Source organism: Haliotis rubra, unplaced genomic scaffold, assembly GCF_003918875.1.
Source record: "Haliotis rubra isolate DU_JTF1 unplaced genomic scaffold, ASM391887v1 Scf602, whole genome shotgun sequence".
Taxonomy (NCBI): domain Eukaryota; kingdom Metazoa; phylum Mollusca; class Gastropoda; order Lepetellida; family Haliotidae; genus Haliotis; species Haliotis rubra.
Window position 1 is genome coordinate 561,856 of NW_025767305.1, and position 18,087 is coordinate 579,942.

The window sequence follows — 18,087 nt, forward strand, 5'->3', positions numbered from 1 at the left end:
TTGTTTGGTGCCATGAAAACCATTTTTATGGTTACTCTTGTATCAAGTGGCTGTTTGCCTAAAGAGGGGTTACCATATTATTATTTATCCAGTTTTAAATGGATACAATTTCAAATTATAAATCAACCTTAAAGTAAAGTTGTGAATTTTTGTGATCCTTAGCAAAGTGTGAGTAGTATAGTTTCAAAGAAAGATCTCCTTCTGTATAGTGAGACTGATGTGACTTTGACCATTATTTCAGCTGTATAACAGCAGTGTCAGCTTGATGTGGGAGGAGGCCTGAAGTGGCAGGTCCTACATTGATATATCACTGTCTTGAAACCTACAGCAGGTGGCTGTTGACAAGAGGCCCAGTTGTCAATGCAGAGTTGTGTCCCTTGATCACCACCCCAGGAACCTAATCGTGGGTTTGAACAGACCCTGAAGGAAATATATGCACAAAAGGCCAGGCAAGTCTAGAAAATGTTGCAAGTCTAGATTTCCACAGCTTCTGAACATGAGGAAAATCTCAGGGCTCCTTTTCATTATATTTGATTTTTTATGAGCTTTTTTTCTGTAAAATATGTTCATTTCAGAGACTAGTTGTTAGTCTACCGTTCCCCCCTATTATGATGATCATGTTTCTGGGTTTCCTCCCACATTAAGAGGACATCGCTCGCAGGTTTCACCAACGTCGTAAACATCTGAGGCCAGCATGGCTTCTGGCTTTCCTCCCTAATAAGGAGGACAGACTATCATACAACTTGTCCAAAGCAGTTACCCAATACTGTTATATTCCAGTATACACTAGCATATATATAAACAGATAGCAGTGACATTGCTACAGGCCATGTGTCTTGAAGCTGCCAGTTTGTGTGTTACAAGCCAGTGTTGTTACAGCCAAGGGAAGCCACTCTACACTACTAACAGCACCAAGGTAAACTTATGGCAACCTAAGGTGAGTGAGTGAGTGAATGGGTAATTGAGTGAATGGGTGAGTGAGTTAGTGAGCGAGTGAGTGAGTGACTTGGGTTTTACGCTGCTTTTAGCAATATTCCAGCGATATCACGGTGGGGACACCAGGCTTCACAATTTGTACCCATGTGGGGAATCGAACACGGGTCTTCAGCGTGACAAGCGAACGCTTTAACCACTAGGCTACCCCACTGCCCTGGCATCCTAGAGAGTAGAAAATAGGGTAAACAATAATATTGCTACATGTGACATAATGACAAGTTGTAGTGTTATAACGCTTTTAGCGATATTATTGTTTAACGGTATGCAAAAACAACAAGAAGACAAAGTCATCCATATCCCCCTCAATGGCAAAATACTCTTCATGATTATGTCTACGAGTTATGATTATGTCAAATATTAAAAAAAAGGTTTTTAAAATTCTGCTCCAGAAAGGAACGCTATCACCAATTTCAGTCTATGTCAAACTTGTTGTGCCAAGTTCGGTGAAGAATTAGAGAACGGTTTTAGAGTTCTGCTCTGGAAAAGAGCACTACCACCAATTTCAGGCTAAGTCAAACTTGTCGCCATGGAAAGGCCAAAAATATTTTATTCAGAATTCCAAAACTACCAAAAGGCACCAGTACACCACCAGACCAATCTATGTGCCAAGTTTGGTGAAGAAACATGGAAGGGTTTTAGAGTTCTGCTCTGGAAAAGAGCACTACCACCAATTTCAGGCTATGTCAAACTTGTTGCCATGGAAATGCCAAAAATATTTTATTCAGAATTCCCAAACTACCAAAAGGCACCAGTTCACCACCAGATCTATCTATGTGCCAAGTTTGGTAAAGAAACATTGAACGGTTCTAGAGTTATGCTCCGGAAAAGAGCGCAACCACCAATTTCAGGCTAAGTCAAACTTGTTGCCATGGAAACGCCAAAATATTTTATTCAGAAATCCCAAACTACCAAAAGGCACCAGTACACCACCAGACCAATCTATGTGCCAAGTTTGGTGAAGAAATAGTTAACGGTTTTAGAGTTCTGCTCTGGAAAAGAGCACTACCACCAATTTCAGTCTAAGTCAAACTTGTTGCCATGGAAAGGCCAAAAATATTTTATTCAGAATTCCAAAACTACCAAAAGGCACCAGTACACCACCAGACCAATATATGTGCCAAGTTTGGTGAAGAAACATTGAACGGTTCTAGAGTTATGCTCCGGAAAAGAGCGCAACCACCAATTTCAGTCTAAGTCAAACTTGTTGCCATGGAAACGCCAAAAATATTTTATTCAGAATTCCCAAACTACCAAAAGGCACCAGTTCACCACCAGATCTATCTATGTGCCAAGTTTGGTGAAGAAACATTGAAGGGTTCTGGAGTTATGCTCCGGAAAGACAAATGTGCACGGACGGACGGGCGCGCCTTCCACGCATCGGACGATTAAGAGCAAGGGAGTTACCTCCCTGGAGAATGTAAAAAACACTGGAATAAAAGCACGTGAATTCCAATGCACGTTTGATTTATTGAAATCAAGTGCCCTGATAACCCATCGGTCATCAAAAACAGTACAACAAGTGTCATTTCCAAACCCTGCAGTCTCTACGTCTTCAATTAATGGATTGAAGATCATTATTCATTTTATCCCCTTTAATGTCCAAAGCTACTACACCTTATTACTTTACAGTTACAAAACAGGCTGATGGAAAACAACTTTGCCTCCCAGGCAGCCTGACACATACATGAAATTTACAGGAGAAAATTTGGTCGTCACAACCACATTACTATGGGAAATGTTGCTGCCAACTTCATACATCTTGATTGGTCGTGTCGGCACACAGTCACAGAGTTCCTGGCAGGAGGGGTCAAATGCCAGCAAGCGCACACCATTACCGAATGGCGAGACAACGATTCGCCCATCCGTGCTGAAGCACAATTCTTTAAGAAAGCCCTTTCCCACATTCGGCTCTTCAACATAGTGCAGTAACCTTGGTTTGTTTTTATGCACCTTATTACTGAAGGTCCTATTGTCTCGGTTTGAAGCTGCTCCTGGTATCCTATTTTGTCCAGTATTTAAAACAAAACGCCCTCGACGACTGTCAAATTGCCTTGAAGTATACTGATCATCTTCTGTAGCAGTAGCATCAACAGAGTTACTTCCCCTGATTAAACAGTTCTGCCTTAAGCTGATATCATCCTCTTCGTCATGAGACAACGATTCAGACAACGGTGACCTTCTAGAGTCATCTATCCCATTGCCTAGTTGCAGTCGATCCTCAAATGGGAAGCTGAGAGAAGGAAACTGGTCGAAGTCATCACCTTCATCATCATCTAGGTCGTCCGTGTACACAACCTGCCCAAACCTACGGATACTTGACGACAACAAACTTCGGGACAGGATATTCCATCCTGACAAGTAATGATCCCCAGTGCTGTTTGATGAGGAGCCTGGCTGAGCATCAGCATCTTTAGAGGTGGATTCACTGATGTCGGAATCTGGATTTGATGCCGGACTGGAAGGAACATCAGCTTCGTTGAATTCTTGTACATTGTGGATGCACGTCCACTGAAAGGAAATCAAACAGACTTTTATAGTCTGCAGTCTAAGTGGGCATGATGGCAGGGTGAGTGAGCTGTTCTTAACTGTTTGGAGTGAGTGAGTGAGTTAATATTTAACGTCACATCGGCAATATTTCAGCCATATCATGATTAGAACAATTTAATTTATATCAACATTTAAATCAATAAATTTAGAACATAAAAATCTGCCATCGAAGGAGAGTAAAACTACTAGAGTATCACAGCTCTAAAATTTACAACTAGTACGTTATAACAATGTTTGGAACAATATTACAGTTAAATGATGGTGTGTCAGTTTTATGTGGTAGGAACGGCTGATTCAATGCATTTCTCTGATGTTTACCACCAGGGTGAATATAAATACAACATACTTTCTGCAATCATACAGCACTCATTAAACAGATGAACACAATGCATCCTTTTCTTCCCCTGCATGAAAGCATTTTGCGAGTTAGGCAAATTAAGATATATTTTACAGATGTCTTTTTGAGGCTCACGGCCTTTCAACTAAATATGACTCCTTACGACTAGGTACTGTTGGAATCCTTCAGTGTACTACATGACGGCAATCGAGATAATATTAAGTCTTTGATATGATTAACAATGTCATTTTGATCAGTAACAAACCACCTCCACATTCACTTTGCCACTGTATTGTACATGGCAGTCTGTGGAAGACTACACAATACAACACGAGCATGTACCAGTGGGTGGATGATGGCACACTAAAAATATCCATTATTAGCAATATTCATTATTCAAATCAAACCAAATCAAATTAGACATTTGTATAGCGCTACATATCCAGAGTCCTGCTCATATGCTCTTAGTCAAATGCTTGTTTGAAAAGGATGGTTTTGAGACAAGATCGGAAACTGTTGATATTTTCCGATTTTCTGACATTTTCAGGTAATCCATTCCAGAGTACAGCACCAGCTCTGCTAAATGTTCTGTCCCCGTATGTTGTGGCATATTACCATATGCTTAAAAATGCCTTTTTGCCTCAGTAACAATTTCACCTTGCCACAGTACTCCACCGGACAGTCTGTGGTAGACAACCCAATAATATATACCACAATGCTCCTTACTTTCCAACACAAGCTCATTACCTCCGATTCTTCATCAGCACTAGTGTTCCTGGAAACCACGCACCAGCCTTGAGGGTGAACCTGCAAATATTATAATTGAAACAGGTAAGATACATACTTCCCTAAAAAGTATCTCAGTTTTGCCAGGGTAACGTAGGTTTCGAGCCTTCTAACACCTTCGTGAAGCATACAAGCATAGAATACTGCCAAGAAATAAAAACAAGAAGACAAAGTCATCAATATCAATGGCAAAATACTCTTCATGAATATGTCTACCAGTTATGATTACATCAAATGTTTTAGTCTGTATATAGAAAAGTGGAAGGAGAGTATTGAAAGGTTTTAAAAGTTCTGCTCCAGAAAGCAGCACTATCACCAGTTTCAGTCTAAGTCAAACTTGTTGCCATGGAAACGCCAAAAATATTTCATTCAGAATACCAAAACTACCAAAAGGCACCAGAACACCACTAGACCAATCTATGCACAAAGTTTGGTGAAGAAACATTGAAAGGTTTTAGAGTTCTGTTCCGGAAAACAGCACTATCACCAGTTTCAGTCTAAGTCAAACTTGTTGGCATGGAAACGCCAAAAATATTTCATTCAGAAATCCAAAACTACCAAAAGGCATCAGTACACCACCAGACCAATCTATGTGCCAAGTTTGGTGAAGAAATAGTGAACAGTTTTAGAGTTCTGCTCCCGAAAAGAGCACTACCACCAATTTTCAGTCGAAGTCAAAATTGTTGCCATGGAAACGCAGAGAAAGGGGACAGCCAGGTTTGCAAGAAAGGATGGAGACGGCACAGCACAGGCTAATGAATCAATAACTGTGTGGGCACTTGTGCACATGCTTCTCTAACACCTGGCTGTCCCTTTCTCTGCACTCCTCCCTCGTAACAAATAGTGAACTGTGTAAAAATTTTAATGATAGTTTCTTAAAGAACTCTTTTGGTGGAGTCCGGAAAATTTTCAAATATAAGAAAGCTGTTGGGTATTAGTAAATGATAAACATGTGTACTATTTATATTTATGTGGCAAATTTGTACAATGATAAAATTTGCAATTCATCGGTCCGTTTCTGACTCAAACGGACTGTAGTCTTAATTCGAAACTTATATCCCTGATACACTAAACGTCTACCCTCCCGACCATTTGGAACAAACTGAACGTTTACCAAAGCATTTGCCATCATGGGATAAAGTGAACAGCAATGTAATAACTGATCAAAAATCATTCCCTCTACTGGTGAAGGCCGTGTGGGATTAGTTAAACAAACAAACCCAGTTGACCATGCCTCATAATCCTCTTACTCTTTAAATAAACAACTTGCCCGACTGGCAAAAGACGATACCACCCATGGCTTTACCACTTTGACACAGATCATCTCCACTATACCCTATATGCATCTATGGCTCGATCCGATGATTTTATTACCTCCCTTGGTCTGCTTTTTATCCAATCAGGTGTCTACGCTGGGAAGTTGAGCGTACCAATCGGCACTCACTTTTGCTTTTTAAATTATCTAACCGATTAAACTTGGCAACATAATAATATATTGTTGCAGAAGTACTCTGATAGAGGTAGAAGGAGTTCTTGCATATATTTTTTTAAGATTTCAGACCTGTGAATTTGTCTGCATGTTTTCCCCCAAATTCTGAGTCGCACTGCAAACAAAATTTTGCGGCTGCGACTGCTATCTTTGTTGACACTGGCAAGCTCGGTTGTAACGGCAGCTTATCTGATTGGCTACTGTGAGAATGTGGAGCCAGCAAAGGGAGATAATAAAATCATCGGCTCGAGACATGGGTATAGTGGAGATTTATCAGAACGTATACCCTGGAGATTATCGAGGATGGACACAGATATGATCCTGACAACCTAGAAACCTGAGAAGGGGCTGTTCATAATTAATGGCGAGGGGGGTGATGATGATTTTTATGGAGAAGCATGTACATGAGAATGACACCCCCTAAAATTTATGTACAAAGTAAGTGACCCTTACTGCAGGTCATGTACAAAATCAATGACCCCCCACACCTCCTTCCCATATTTTTTAAGCTTAATTTTTAAATCTTTTTATGTACAATATTGATACCCCCTAGTACATGTGTACAAAATTGATGACCCCCTACCTCCCCAGAACAAAATGGGTGACCCCCTCAAAGTCATCACACACACGCACCCCCACCCCACACACACACACCCCAAATCCATTAAATTATGAACGGTCCCTAAGAACTCACCAGGAGTCAAACTACAGGCATGATCATACGTTTCTGGAGTGCTCAAGGGAGGCAACACTGTACAACATCATTTTTGACAGATAGACCAGATGTACAGTGTATGAAATAAGCCAAACCCCATCCAGACATCAGGGCTGGTAACTTCAAAATGTTACCAGCCCAAAATGGATTTAACCAGACCAGACACCAAGATATGGTGAATTTACTCAGATGTATGGAATATCTAAAAAAAACATTTACCAGACCATCGGGCTTGCTAGCTGTAAATTTAGACCGTCCGTCAGAAATCTAGCCTGTCTCGGGCGGTCGGACAGGCCTTATTTCATACACTGCTTCACACATTGTGCCCAAGTGGGGAAGCGAACCTTGAACTTTGGCATGACGAGCGAACGCTTTAACAATAGAGCTACCCCATCACCTCATTTGATGAGTCTTTAAACCAACCTGCAGGGAAGCTATGACCTTGGCCTGGTTTTCTGCCGGGAAGTCGCTGATGATTTCCACCCGGTTTCTCCTCCTCTCGAACACCTTGTTGTACATGATAGCCAGACCACTTCCTTCTGGATTCAGCTGCATCATGCGATAGATGTTAGGTTCAAACCCACTCAGGTCATCTGACAACTTGGCAAGGTCAAGGTCGTGGATGATGACAAGGAAGCCCCCAGCTGTAGTGATGATGAGTTTGGAATTATCTGGTGTCAGCTTTGAGCGCATCAGCGAGTTAGAGTAGAAGACCTTCTTACGAGCTGTAGTTTCTGTTGAGTAGCTGAAAATATAGTGTAAAGAAATTACTTCAAATATAGTGAGTGAGTGAGTTTAGTTTTACGCTGCACTCAGAAATATTCCACCTATATGGCGTGGTCTGTAAATAATCGAGTCTGGACCAGACAATCCAGTGATTCCAACATGTCCATGGATGCACACATCACCTCCATCAGTAGAGCCTGCTACTACAACATCCATAACATCAGCAAAGTCCACAACTACCTTGATACTGACACTTGTAAACTTCTGATGCACTGTCTTGTCACTTCCAACTCGACTACTGTAGTTCACTATATGCCAACCTCTCATATAAATCACTCCAGAAACTTCAAAGAATCTAAAATTCTGCTGCCATATGTATCGCCCACACTCATCGTCATGACCATATCACCCCAGTACTACAGTCTCTACACTGGCTCCCCATCTCTGCAAGAATTACCTTCAAAATCCTCATTCTGACTCATGACTGCCTCTACAATGATAACTTTCCTGACTGTCTCAAACATCTCATCTCTCTGTATGTACCTCAGCGAAGTCTCCGATCCTCCTCTGGCTCTCTCCTAACTCAACACAGATCTCCAAACCAACTGTCTGACCGAGCCTTCTCCTGTGCCAGCCCTAAACCCTTGAACTGTCTTCCAAAGGAAATCAGGAACACTTCATCGAAAGAACTTTTAAATCTCTGCTAAAGACCCATCTATTCACTGCTGCCTTTCTGTAAAGTTATATGAACTATTTCCTTCACCAATATTGTCACAGCGCCACTGAGCATCTCTACGATGGATATTAGGCGCTTTATAAATACATTATTACTATTATTATTATCAACATCATGAGCATCGATCTGAGCAATTGGGAACCGATGACATGTGTCAACCAAGTCAGTGAGCCTGACCCAATCCCGTTAGTCGCCTCTTACGACAAGCATTGGTTACTGAAGATCAATATTCTAACCCAGACCTTCACGGGTAACTTTAAATATAGAGTTGAAGAAAGAGAAAAGACTGCTTCACTGACCTTTAATATATATTATCAGAAATTTGAGGTGCAGGAAGGTTTTTTCTTTCACAAAACCATTGCATCTAACATTTACATCTAACGTTTACTATTGCATAAATAATATTGCATTAATATAGCAAAATGTATTCAGTGAGTGAATATTTCATGCCACTTTTAGCAATATTCCTGCAATATCACGGCAGGGGACACCAGAAATGGGCTTCACACACTGTATCAATCTGGGTAATTGACCGCTCTTCGGCATGACAAGTGAAAGCTTTAACCACAAGGCTACCCCACTGCCAGCATGTGTATGTGTGGCAGCTTGCAATAGTCTGGACTTGCCCACTGATATACCTTGCTACAGTTTAAACAGACACATCTACTTCTGACTTGTTTTATCCCTTTATTGCCAGGGTAACAAGGACATAATATATTTTGGGATGTCGTGGTCAGGGTCAAACCACCAACATTCTGCTCTCCAGGCAGACACTCCACCCACTAGGCCACTGTTTGATACAACAGCATTTACAAGCATAGTCATAAAGCTAGTTACACTCTGCTTGTACTCATCTGACTTGTGTTTGTTACATGCTGCACTTAGCAATTTTCTAGCGACCACTTAGCTATATAGCGACCGCCTCCAAACTCTATGGTGTAGTGGTTAGAGAGAGTCACCTGGAGAGCAGAAGGTCGACCACCACTAGCTTGTAAGTTTGATCCCCGCCGTGCCGTACCAAAAGACGTTAAAATGTGGTACTTGTTGGTCCCTGCCTGGCGCTCGGAATTAATGGGTACAACAAGGACTGGTTGGCTAGGAGTCAGTATACTGAGTGGGGTATTCATGCTTCACTGCGGCATGGTATCTCAGTGGGCTAGCACTATATAACCAGCTTAAGTCTGGACTAGTACAAGCAGCCGCACATACAAATATGCACGCATGCACGTCATCATATGAGCAAAATATTCTCAAGTACGACATTAAACCCCATGTCACCTCACCTCCAGCTATATAGCAATGGTCTGTAAATAACCGACTTTGGACCAGACAATCCAGTGACAGACATCATGAGCATTAATCTATGCAACTAACATATGATGACAGGCATCACGCAAGTCAACAAGGACTTAGGTAGCCTTCCAATCCTGTTATTCACCTTGTACAACAACCATGGGCTGCTGAATATGAATTCTAGCCCAGATCTTCACAGGTTAATTGACTTGTGACCTATGCAGAGACCATATCTTTTTTCTATGAAAAGCATAATTCTATTTCTGGTGGTATGAGCTTGAAAATGTTAGCGTAAATTACTCAGGTTTACTTTATCTATTCGGTTGGATCTCCAAACATCTTCATGCAAGATGAAATACAACTTTTGGAAGTGACAAATGTTGAGTTGAGTATCCTATCTCAATCATCAACTATATCAACAAAGTCAAGTGACACTACATTCACTTCGGCCATTATTTTTTGTCTTTGTTGGATGTCAAGCTCACAATGGTCACATCATCTTTTTTATGTTTAAATGGGTTCCCAGCAAAGTTTTATTTCATCATCCTCAGCCCAATTAACCCTTCTTGAGGTTTTGTTTATTGGTGGTAGACAAAGGGAGTTAATTCTGGCAAGGTCAAGGGGCATAACTCCAGAATTTCATGCCCTAACAAAAAGCAAATAATTACTGCAACTCATCAAGTGGGTTGGTTGGGTTGTTGTTTAACAATTTTCCAGCTAACAATATATGTAATTAATCGAACCTGGACCAGACTATCCAGTGATCAACAGCATGAGCATCAATCTACGCAATGGGGACACAATGGCATGTGTCAACCAAGTCGGCAAGCATAACCACCTGATCCCATTAGTCGCCTCTTACGACAAGCATGGGTTGCTGAAGACCAGTTCTAACCCGGACCTTCACGGGTAGCAACTCATCAAGTGGCGTCACCCAACATCATAGCACACATTTTTGTTCACTGCTTACTTGTTGATGTCCCAGGTGTAGATGCTGCCGTCGAACCCCGAGGTGACCAGAAGACCCAGGCTGGAGGCATAGTCAATGTTCTTCACCCAGTTCGAGTGACCCTCCAGTGTCTGTATGCGCTGCTGCAGATTCCGCACGTCCCATAATGCAACAGTGGAATCATCGGAACAAGTGGCAAATGTTCGAGTGTCTAGAAATCTGAAAAACATATTGGTAGTAATAATGATTGCAAGTGAGAATGGGTATATGAGCACTACAGCACTTTACATTTTGTCAGTAATGAATACTGAGTAAGCTTCTGTGGGTTCCTCGAATGTTGGCACCTATTGGTGAATTCTTTTCTTAATTATATCATGCTCTCATCTTTACTACATTTTACACAGGATTATTTTGCAAGGCATGTGAAAGTATAATGTTTTCTTTCACAATTTGAGTGAGTGAGTGAGTTTAGTTTTAAGCCGCACTCAGCAATATTCCAGCTATATGGCGGCGGTCTGTAAATAATCGAGTCTGGACCAGACAATCCAGTGATCAACAGCATGAGCATCAATCTGCGCAATTGGGATACGATGGCATGTGTCAACCAAGCCAGCGAGCCTGACCACCCGATCCCATTAGTCGCCTCTTACGGCAAGCATGGGTTACTGAAGGTTCATTCTAACCCCGACCTTCATGGGTATTCGCAATGTGAAAGTTTATTTGCCATTTATCAAGTTTACACATAGGACCCATCTTCCTTAAACATGGGAATTAACTGATTAATTATGTTTGGCTAAAAAGAGTCTAAGCACAGTCCAATTAAAATCGTGTATAAATGAAACTGGCATCCTGTTTGTAAACTGCCCTGCAGATTTCCCTTGATTTGAAAAGCATATTTACTGTCAGATGGGTGCAGGAAGACAAACCCATTGTATGGGTACTATTACAACATAGATCTTCATTACCAAATAGATTGCCTGACTACTGCCATTTTGTTTGAAGCAAACACAAGTCATATCATATGTGGAACCTGATTGGAATAATAGGAAGAACATTGAAGCAAATAGCTACTGATGGTGCTTTGACTTTTATAGTCAATTACTTCATGCCTCAGAAAGATGTACTAGGCAGATGGTGTGTGAGTTTTTACATTCCAAAACTAGGTGAGGTGGTTTCTTTGACCAATAGCTAAACAAGTCACTGCCTAATTATCCTATATGATAAAGAAGGGAATGTTTATGTAAAATTTGATGGTATTACAGTGTAAAACTATAACGTTTTCAACCTGCTTCAAAGGTGAGATTCCCACTTTTCAGTGTTCTTTCTTGGTAATTGGTTTATATGTGTTTTACAGAAATATTGAAAACCTTGCCTGGTTTTAACAAATAAAAGAAAACTGAATGTTAATCTTGGTTAACAAACTTTCTTAAACTTCTCTAAAAGGGTAAGTAAGAACTCTAAAAAATCATGTTTATATCTACTGGTACCTGTGTTCTAACCATAAAATATTTCTTTACTTTTAATCTCTTGCTGAACTTGTTACGGGGCAGTGGGATAGCTAGTGGTTAAAGTGTTCGCTTGTCATGCTGTACCTGACACAGTTGACACAGTCTTGGTGGGCGTTGTTCTTGTGGGCGACAAACTTCCCATTGAAGGGATCGAACACAAGAATGCTCTGTCTCTCACAGGCTGCCACCAACATCGACCTGCAACAGTCACCATGGATAATAAATAATCATCTCTACGGTAAGTGGGTACACACTATAAACAATCTTAGCATCAGGTTTGGGGAAAGTACCAGAAAGAGATTTCACAAATTTGTATCAATGATGCATCATGGGTTGGTACTTATGCACTAAATTAAATCTTTATCTTGGTAGCGCTAAACAAATATCTGATGACATTTCAAGAATAAGATCTAATTTTAAGGAGACTGAGAAAAATTAAAGTATTTGGCAACATGTTAACATGGTTAACAATGCCACAACATCACTAACATATCAAACACCAGTGTTTGATATTGGGGAGTCCTGGGTCCGCGAGATATATTTGTTTATGGTAGTTGAATCTAAGGACCCTTTAATCTTGAATTCTTAGCATGAGGACAATGATGACCGCAAGCAATGCTTACGTGTCATAATGTTAGGGGCACTATTCTCTGCTCTTCCCGACCGCCTCCGTGGTGTAGTGGTTAGAGCGTCCACCCGGAGAGCAGGAAGGTCACGGGTTCGATCCCCGACCGCGGCATACCAAAAGACGTTAAAATATGGTACTTGTTGGTCCCTGCCTGGCTCTCGGCATTAATGGGTACAACAAGGACTGGTCGGCTCGGAGTCAGTATAATGTGTCTGAGTGGGGTATTCATGCTTCACTGCGGCATGGTATCTCAGTGGGCTAGCACTATAAAACCAGCTTAAGTCTGGGCTAGTACAAGCAGCCGCACATACACATACACACGCATGCACGTCGTCATATGAGCGAAATATTCTCAAGCACGACGTTAAACCCAATTTCACCTCACCTCTGCTCTTCCCAAACTTACCCATCAGCAGAAAAATCAAAGTTGAATATCCCTCCATGGTGACAGTGGTCTGTGTTTCTGTTGGGGTCCCAGCTGTTGACAGCTTTCATCGAAGAGTAGAATGTTTTAGTGATTTTGCTTGTCTCTCCGACCTGAATGGGAGATCCCGTCTCCCTCGACTGCAGCCACTTCCATGCCATGAATGTAGATGTTGGACAAGCTGGCTTAGAAAATCTAGAAGAATGGTACATTTGGCTTTTGTTTCAATACTAATCTACGCTGACAGTCATACTTTGAGTCATTCCGTCAGCACATTCTTAACCTGCATGCATCAATAACCCCTCTGAATGGTTGTTGAAGAAGAATATTTCAGTCACTGTTTCAGTCAGTTGGTGACAAGTCTACAGTATCCATGGTTAGTCTGTAAACAGAAAATACAAATATAATTAACATGAGGATACAATCAAACATAAACGGTGATAAATTTGAAGAAAATCTACAACTAGATATACATGTAGCTAGAAATTAGCCTCAGAAATTACACTTCGCTTATGTTATTCATTTTTGCTGTGCTCACACATCCCTTCACAGTTCACTTTTCAATGCAGTACTGATAAGGCCATACTTACACAATAACAACCCATAACGATCGACATAAGAATGAATTGAATCGGTCAGCGACATCTAACATCATAACATATGCAACCAAACACCATTCGAAAAAAATGTTTTTCGTTATTGAGTCGAAATCCTATACGCTCATGAAGCCAAACTTTTAATTTCTCATAAAACAAACGTGAGGTCATTCCTCTTCTTATCATAATCATCTAACTTTCGTTCTATTCCGATTCATACCTAAGTTTACATGCCAGGAAAAATGTCTAAAGATGGATTTAGATTGGACTCCTGTCCGAGTCACAGAAAAGTTTTACAGCGTTTATTTCTTGCATGTAAATTTGAAGAACCACACTTTGACACAATCCGATGCAACCGAAATGGCTTCAGCTGAGTATCAACATTGCATAATAAACGTCCCGTCACGACAAAATCCGCTGTCCACTTTGTTTAGTTTCTCAGAAGCTTGTCGGATATACCCAGTAGAACAGCTTGTTAACTGTATCGTAAAAGTGATAGTATGGATAAATGAAAGAAAACGGAAGAAGAACGTTCAAAGGGCGAGCACTCCAAATATCCTCCAGTTTACACTTGTTTATTGGTAGGGTTAACGCATCAAGGAATGAGCAAGCATTTATTTCAAGTTAGTTAGTTTGTTAGTTATAGTTAGAGGTGCTAAATACTACTGTAAATCTTTCCTCCGTAATGACAGATATGTAAATCTCATGTAGTAAAGCGCACGTACGATACCGTTTTGGGGTTGTTGTTTTTATTCAAAATGTAAGTTTCATTTTAACAGTTTCCGCCTTTTGCGAGATTGCAAAGAATGAATGTGTCATCCGAACCAATGTCTATGCATTGTCTGTTCTAAATTTTGGCAAGGTTTGCGTCATCTATATACGTAATGCATCTGTGGCAAATGTAGTATTTGTACGCTTGCATAATTAATATGATATTCAGTCTTATGAGGTTCTTGAGAGCCATATAGAAGTTGGTATTCAAGTATAAGACAATATATTATAGATGTCAACGTCTTCTTTATTGTATACACAACGTTTCTGGACTTTTCCTTGCCCTTTCGTCAGGTGAATGACGTGGTGAAACGTTGTGTATACAATAAGGAAGACGTTAACCTCCATAATATTTGTCTTATGCTTGACAACTTCTTTATTATGTATATACAACACTTTTAATATTTACAACACGATTTACAACTTCTGCATTGGCCGTTACCATGTCTTGGCATTATTAAAACATTATGTCATCATTTCCATGATTTTCATAATTAAAAGCACCCTTCCTCGACGTCTTCTATACACAGCATCTCCGTTTCACTTGGCATTGAAATATATCGGTTGGAAAATAGCACGAGTTTGTTGACACTTTTCCTGTCAGCCAATCATTAACTCTTTCACTATTATGTTTGTGTCGCCCCATCGTCAGGTGAATACTAACTATCAGTTGTACAGGATATATATACTAGTAATGTACATGTAGCCAGAGTGATTGTAAGCATGTATCACAATAAACACCTTCAGTTGTTGGCGATCTATAATCTGGTATTTATCAGTTTGAGTAAACTTAGGCTCAGTGTTATTCGTTACACTGCTATAAATTATAGTCAGTTTACTTAGACTGGTCATTTATTGTATTGTCTGTAGTTTTAGATTTACATACCAGTTCTACATTTATGTCTGGGATATTCTTGTTGTTTTACTGTCTTCCCAGGACCGGATACAGCTTTTTTAGAAGGGGTGGGGGTGGGTGGTACACACTATTGAGAAAAGGAGGGGTGCACACTTAATTTTCACGAGAGTTTCAATGTTCATTTAATAAACTTCAGGACAAAAGGGGGGTGCAGGGGTGCGCACCGCACCCACCCACCCTTTGTCCTTCTTGATCCGCCTATGCTTTCGTCCGCAGGTTTTTACATTCTGAGTTTAACTTGTTTTAGTCACGATATGAAATACTGTGTCTAATAATCCTATCTCACTCAGCAATTATCTATACATCTGCTACATATTAGCAGTTTATAAATAATCTAATCTAATCTAATCTGTGCAGTGATTGACAGCATGAGCATGTGTCCTCGCAACTGAGACACAATGACATGCACCCAGCCATATCTCCCAGCCTGACCTCCCGATTCTTTAGTCGATCATACGACATGACTACTGGGGGCATGCAGTCTAACCGGGACCTACATATATCTATCTCTCTCTATCTCACTCTCACTTACACACTCACTCACACACTCTCTCACTCACTCACTCACTCTCACTCTCACTCACTCACTCACTCACTCACTCACTCACACTCACTCACTCACTCACTCACTCACTCACTCACTCACTCACTCACTCACTCACTCACTCACTCACTCACTCACTCCCAGATAGCATTCAGACGTTGGTCCAACGTTGGCAATGGTTTTGCCAACATTGCCAACGTTGGGCCAACGTCCGAATGCTATCTGGGTCACTCACTCACTCACTCACTCACTCACTCACTCACTCACTCACTCACTCACTCTCACTCACTCACTCACTCACTCACACACACACACACACACACACACACACACACACACACACACACACACACACACACACTGACACACACCACCACCACCAATTCTGAGTAAAGACACTCCCTAAAAAGGACACCCTTTACCCCTAAAATAAAGGATATATGTATCGATTGTTTCTTATACATGTACATTATAAATGGCCGTTCTGGGGGCCTGAATTTGCATACGTTACAAGCGTATGCTCGGTAATTGATTATGGTGCTGCTTCCTTAGACGATACAATCCATTTAGAAAATTAAGAGACAGAGATATTCCCGACGTCGTACCAGATCAATCAGTTCCTTCATAGGAGAATGCAGCCCCTACCTTTTAAAATGGTAATAACACAATGTCTCTTGTTGAGTCGCAGTTACGTAAGCGTCGCCGAATGGATATTATTGCTGCTGATTTTGTTTTAACAAAGCGATAAATTTGGTTTATTTTCAAATCAATATGTATGGAACACTTAATCGTAGTTATCTGTAACAGCTGGATCCTAACACTGCAATTGCAACATGTAGCTATTGCGCTTAAGATAGGGCATCTGTCATGTCAAGTGGTTGTCGTCATAGTCATGTTAAAAAATCAAGATTTAGGGGTCCCTAGATTCAACTACCATGAAAGAAGACCTCCAGGACCCAGGACTCCCCAATATCAAACACTGGTGTTATATAATGTAATGGTGTTGTGGCATTGTTAACCATGTTAACTTGTCACAAATACTTTAATTCTTCTCAGTCTCAATTACTTTAAAAATTTAATACTGTAATCTAAATACGTAACTTTATTTGGAATAAATTATAGGGTAGCTTCCCTGAGGGCTGATAGTATTGAGAGAAATGCATTATATATTTTTAGAGAAGTGTAGTTTGAAATAGTGCCTTTAAGCGTTGGTCTTTACTTTGATTGGATATACTCAATGATCGTATGATTCATGTGCACTTATGACCGTGTTCCCACTTTAAGGCCTATAATGTAACATACTTATGACCGTGTTCCCACTCTAAGGCCTATAATGTAACATGCTTATGACTGTGTTCCCACCCTAAGGCCTATAATGTAACATGCTTATAACCCTGTTCCCTCTCTAGGCCTATATGATAACATACTTATGACCGTGTTCCCACTCTAAGGCCTATAATGTAACATGCTTATAACCCTGTTCCCACTCTAGGCCTATATGATAACATACTTATGACCGTGTTCCCACTTTAAGGCCTATAATGTAACATGCTTATAACCCTGTTCCCTCTCTAGGCCTGTATGATAACATACTTATGACCGTGTTCCCACTTTAAGGCCTATATGATAACATTCTTATAATCTTGTTCCCACTCTAAGGCCTATAATGTAACATGCTTATAACCCTGTTCCCTCTCTAGGCCTATATGATAACATTCTTATAATCTTGTTCCCACTTTAAGGCCTATATGATAACATACTTATAACCCTGTTCCCACTCTTAGGCTCATATGACCCTGTTCCCACTAAGGCCTAAATGATAGCATGCTTATAACCCTGTTCCCATGACCGTGTTTCCACTCTAAGGCCTATGATAACATTCTTATAATCTTGTTCCCACTCTAAGGCCTATAATGTAACATGCTTATAACCCTGTTCCCTCTCTAGGCCTATATGATAACATGCTTATGACCGTGTTCCCACTTTAAGGCCTATATGATAACATTCTTATAATCTTGTTCCCACTTTAAGGCCTATATGATAACATACTTATAACCCTGTTCCCGCTCTAAGGCCTAAATGATAGCATGCTTATAACCCTGTTCCCCCTCTATGCCTATATGATA

At 40.6% G+C, this 18,087-nt stretch overlaps 1 protein-coding gene across 2 annotated transcripts; it reads right to left on the reverse strand.

The window, feature by feature from the left end:
- Positions 1 to 2,429: 2,429 nt before the first annotated feature.
- Positions 2,430 to 14,231, reverse strand: LOC124255548 (DDB1- and CUL4-associated factor 10 homolog). 2 transcript variants are annotated; one of them, XM_046689490.1, is made up of 7 exons: positions 14,066 to 14,231; positions 13,117 to 13,516; positions 12,167 to 12,280; positions 10,596 to 10,793; positions 7,294 to 7,615; positions 4,628 to 4,687; positions 2,430 to 3,504 (listed from the first exon to the last, which is right to left on the reverse strand). In XM_046689490.1, exons 2-7 carry the CDS (start codon positions 13,344 to 13,346, stop codon positions 2,626 to 2,628), a joined length of 1,803 nt encoding a protein of 600 aa, XP_046545446.1. In that variant the 5' UTR covers positions 13,347 to 13,516; positions 14,066 to 14,231; the 3' UTR covers positions 2,430 to 2,625. The 2 variants fall into 2 exon arrangements, with proteins under 2 accessions (XP_046545446.1, XP_046545445.1); XM_046689489.1 differs by having other exon boundaries at positions 13,951 to 14,231.
- Between the last annotated feature and the right edge of the window lie 3,856 nt (positions 14,232 to 18,087).

Coding starts and splice junctions, on each gene's coding strand:
- LOC124255548 (XM_046689490.1), bottom strand. CDS start 13,346: ATGTACCATTCTTCTAGATTTTCTAAGCCAGCTTGTCCAACATCTACA. Junction 10,794..12,166: donor GACTGTGTCAACTGTGTCAG/GTACAGCATGAC, acceptor TATGTTTTTCAG/ATTTCTAGACACTCGAACAT. Junction 3,505..4,627: donor GTGCTGATGAAGAATCGGAG/GTAATGAGCTTG, acceptor ATTTCCTTTCAG/TGGACGTGCATCCACAATGT.